Source organism: Apaloderma vittatum, unplaced genomic scaffold (genome assembly GCF_000703405.1).
Source record: "Apaloderma vittatum isolate BGI_N311 unplaced genomic scaffold, ASM70340v1 scaffold24564, whole genome shotgun sequence".
In the NCBI taxonomy this organism is placed as follows: Eukaryota; Metazoa; Chordata; class Aves; order Trogoniformes; family Trogonidae; genus Apaloderma; species Apaloderma vittatum.
The window spans coordinates 1-3,246 of record NW_009711315.1 but is presented as its reverse complement, the minus strand read 5'-3'; the positions used below and the strand labels follow the sequence as shown (position 1 = coordinate 3,246).

The window sequence follows — 3,246 nt, the reverse complement described above, 5'->3', positions numbered from 1 at the left end:
GGGCCGCACTGGATGGATGTCGGCAGGCCCAGAGCAGCAACTCCTGAAAGCCTTGAATGCTGACAAAAGGGTGAAATAAATGGCTCAGGATGCTGAGGGCGGCAGGAGCTGCCAACGGGAGCATGTGTGGATCCTCTGTGCTACGAGAGAGAAAATGTTGCAGTAGAACAAAGGGTACCTGGGCAGGAGGTGGGGATGAAACAGAAAACCAATGACAGGACAAGGGGCAATGGGCACAAGCTGGAGCACGGGAGGTTCCACAAAAACATAAGGAAGAACTTCTTTGCTGTGCGGGTGCCGGAGGCCTGGCCCAGGCGTGCCACAGAGGGAGGTTTTTGCTCTGGAGACTTTCCAACCCGCCTGGACGCGTTCCTGTGGGGCTGCCCTGGGTGACCCTGCTCTGGCAGGGGGTGGCACTGGGTGAGCTCTGGAGGTCCCTTCCAACCCCAACATTCTATGATTCTGTGACTCTGTGATTCTGTGCCTCTGTGGTTCTACGATGAAGGTGTGATGGGTTTGCTGAACTGGAGCATCTCTGTCCATCTGTGTCCATGGCAGGGTGACTTTCAAGCCCTCCCCTTCCCTGCTCACTGTCTGGGGCTGTGCCCTGGACTTTGGAGAGCAGCAGAGGAAATGCACATGAGTACGGAGAAGCCACCAGAAGCCATAAAGCTGTTTCCATTGACTGGATGTTAGAGCCAGCTGGGTCTGAGAAGGACAACAAGGCCAAGCAGGATGGGTGGGAAACCAGAGCAGAACTGCCCGCTCTGTGCCTGGAGCCTCCAAGCTCACCTCTGGTGTCTGAAGCTGAGGAGCTGCTGTTCTTCACCACAAATCAAAACCTCTCCAGCAGCTCTGCGCGCTGCAGTAACCTCTGCCTGAGCGTCATGGCCCTCCCTTGCTCGGTGGTGGTTGCTGTGAACTCAATGAACGTCGTCTTCAGGCTGGATGGAAATGACCAAAGCCCGCTGTGGAAGCGTAGCCCTGAGATGGCAGCGTGGGTGGCTGGTCCTGGTCACACACCCAAAGCAGCAGCTGCCATGGAGCCATCAAGATAGAGTTTTCTTTGTGCGCTACTACCAGGGGAAACTAATGAGATGTTGGAAGCACCAAATAATACTGTGAGAAGAGCTGGAAGATCTAGACTGAGCTTTAGAGGATGCAAAAGGAGGTGACCATGTCCACTTAATACGGTGGTGTTTTCCTACCATGAGGTTTGTGAGTTTAATGTCATGGATTTGGGTCTTTTACTCTGTCCACAAGTGGACAACACACCGTCAGACTGAAAAGGTATTTTCTGCGTTATGTGTCTTGGTGTGTGAACTGTCCAGGGGGCTGGTGAAGAAATTGTGACAAGCTCTGAACTGAGCTGGTCTTTTGGCTGGTGCTCTGACTGGTGTCTCTTCCACTGGCTCGAAGGCAGGACAATGGCTAATTTGGGATTTTCAACCCAGTTTATACCTTTTGTTCCTGTGCCCACATTGACTTTCATCTTCAAGTAGCTTTTGATGCCCCCTTCACGGTGCTTGCTTAACTTTGTTAAGTCCTTCCATGGAATGCTCTCTGTTCCTCTCGTCGGCCTGGCTGCCCACCTCTGCATCTGCTCCTGGGTTTGGTTCCTCTCTCCAGGATGAAAGGAGATTTTTAAAGCTTTCTTGTTTGTTTGTTTATTTATTTTATAAAGCAGAGAGCGTTACACTATTTCTGCTCATTTTGACATCAACAGGAGTTCGGCCGTTGACTTCAGCAAGGCTGTACTAAGTGCAGGGTTTCCCAAAGTCCTGGTTTGAGCCTAACAGACCCAATTCTGTTCAGTGATTTTTATTTTCCAGCTCAGTCTCTTCTCAGATACTGGGTTTGATATCAGACTTATATATAGTTGTATATAGTTCTTTATTTTTATAATTTCACTATTATTTCTATTATTGTTTCATCAAAGCTGTTTTCTAACCCGTGACTCTCTCTGCCTCGTTCCTTTTTCCTTCCCGTTTGGGGTTAGCGAGCGTCTGTCCGCGTTTTCGTGGCCAGCCCAGCCCTAACCCGTGACACCCAAGCACCGTCAGAATGGAATCTCAGTCTCAGCTTTCTCCTTGGGGACATCTTTTGGTTCCGAGCCTCTCTGATACGCCACAGTCTGATATGCCGCACCCTGGAGAATGATGCTGGAGCACTTAACCCTGCGTGCTGTCTTGTAAAGGTGGAGATTTCAGGTCTCCACTTTCGGAGTAGACAGAATAATAGAATCTTAGAATCATAAAGGTTGGAAAGGACCTTTAAGATCATCAAGAATCATCAAGTCCACCCTCCGGCCCGGCTCCCCCCTAACCCGGACCCACCCCCTGACGTGCCATATCCAGCCGTTTTTTAAACACGTCCAGGGGTGGTGACTTGACCACCTCCTCTGGGAACTCATTGCAGTGCTTCACCACCCTTTTGGTGAAGAATGCTGGAGTCAGCCCAACCTCAGGCCCGATGTGTGGGAGAGCAGGGAGGTGCTGCAGGTGGTCGGAGGGGAGGTGCTGCAGGCGGTCGGAGGGGCCGTGGTGTCTGGAGCACCCTTGCTGGTGGATGCTGCCCCTGGGTGCGGGGCTGGAGGTGTTCCCAGCCACCTCCTGGGCATAGCTTGACTGAAACAGCAGGACAGTGGTCAGTGGATGTGGGGTCAAGCCAGGATTTTCTGCTGGCTCAGAGCAGTGAGCCAGGAGCCAGGAACCGTCTTCTCAGCTGCCCCGTGCATCCCTTGCCGGCTCTCGCCTCATGCCCTGGGGAGGTCTGTGCTGCACCAGGTCTTGCTCCTTGGCCTGGTGTCTCTGCAGAGGTGGGGTCTAGCTTCCAAAAATCAGGAATCTCAGCTGAGCTAATTTAATCCCACGCAGGCAATCGAAAGTGGCAGCTCATGGGTACGTGCCAGCTGCGGAAACACCTGCAGCGTGGGAACTCGGAGCCAGATGCCAAATACGATCCCAGATCCCGGCCTGCTCAATCCCGTCTTTGCCATCGGGATCACGCCGTGGTTTCCACTTTCTTTTAACTCAAACTCTCCTTGCTCTTCCCACCTCTGATAACACCAGCAGAGATCCAGCCTCTACCTATTGAGGTTCTCCTCAGACATCTTTTACCAACTGCTTATACTGGGACCACTGGGGGCTACGGGCCACTGGTTGAGGATCACTGGCTCCAACTGGAGTGCTGCAGCCCGACAAAGGCTATTTGGGTGGCCTGTGGTCTACAGCAGATCAGATCAGA

At 52.5% G+C, this 3,246-nt stretch overlaps 1 protein-coding gene across 1 annotated transcript in view; it reads right to left on the bottom strand.

Annotated features, from left to right (window-relative positions):
• LOC104272581 (proto-oncogene Wnt-3-like) overlaps positions 1 to 2,627 on the bottom strand; it is a gene marked incomplete at its 5' end in the record, with an annotated part of 5,949 nt that extends 3,322 nt beyond the window's left edge. The window contains one exon of the mRNA XM_009867618.1: positions 2,345 to 2,627. Coding sequence (XP_009865920.1) covers positions 2,345 to 2,627 — 283 coding nt within the window. The remainder of the gene's footprint in view (positions 1 to 2,344) is intronic.
• Positions 2,628 to 3,246: the final 619 nt, after the last annotated feature.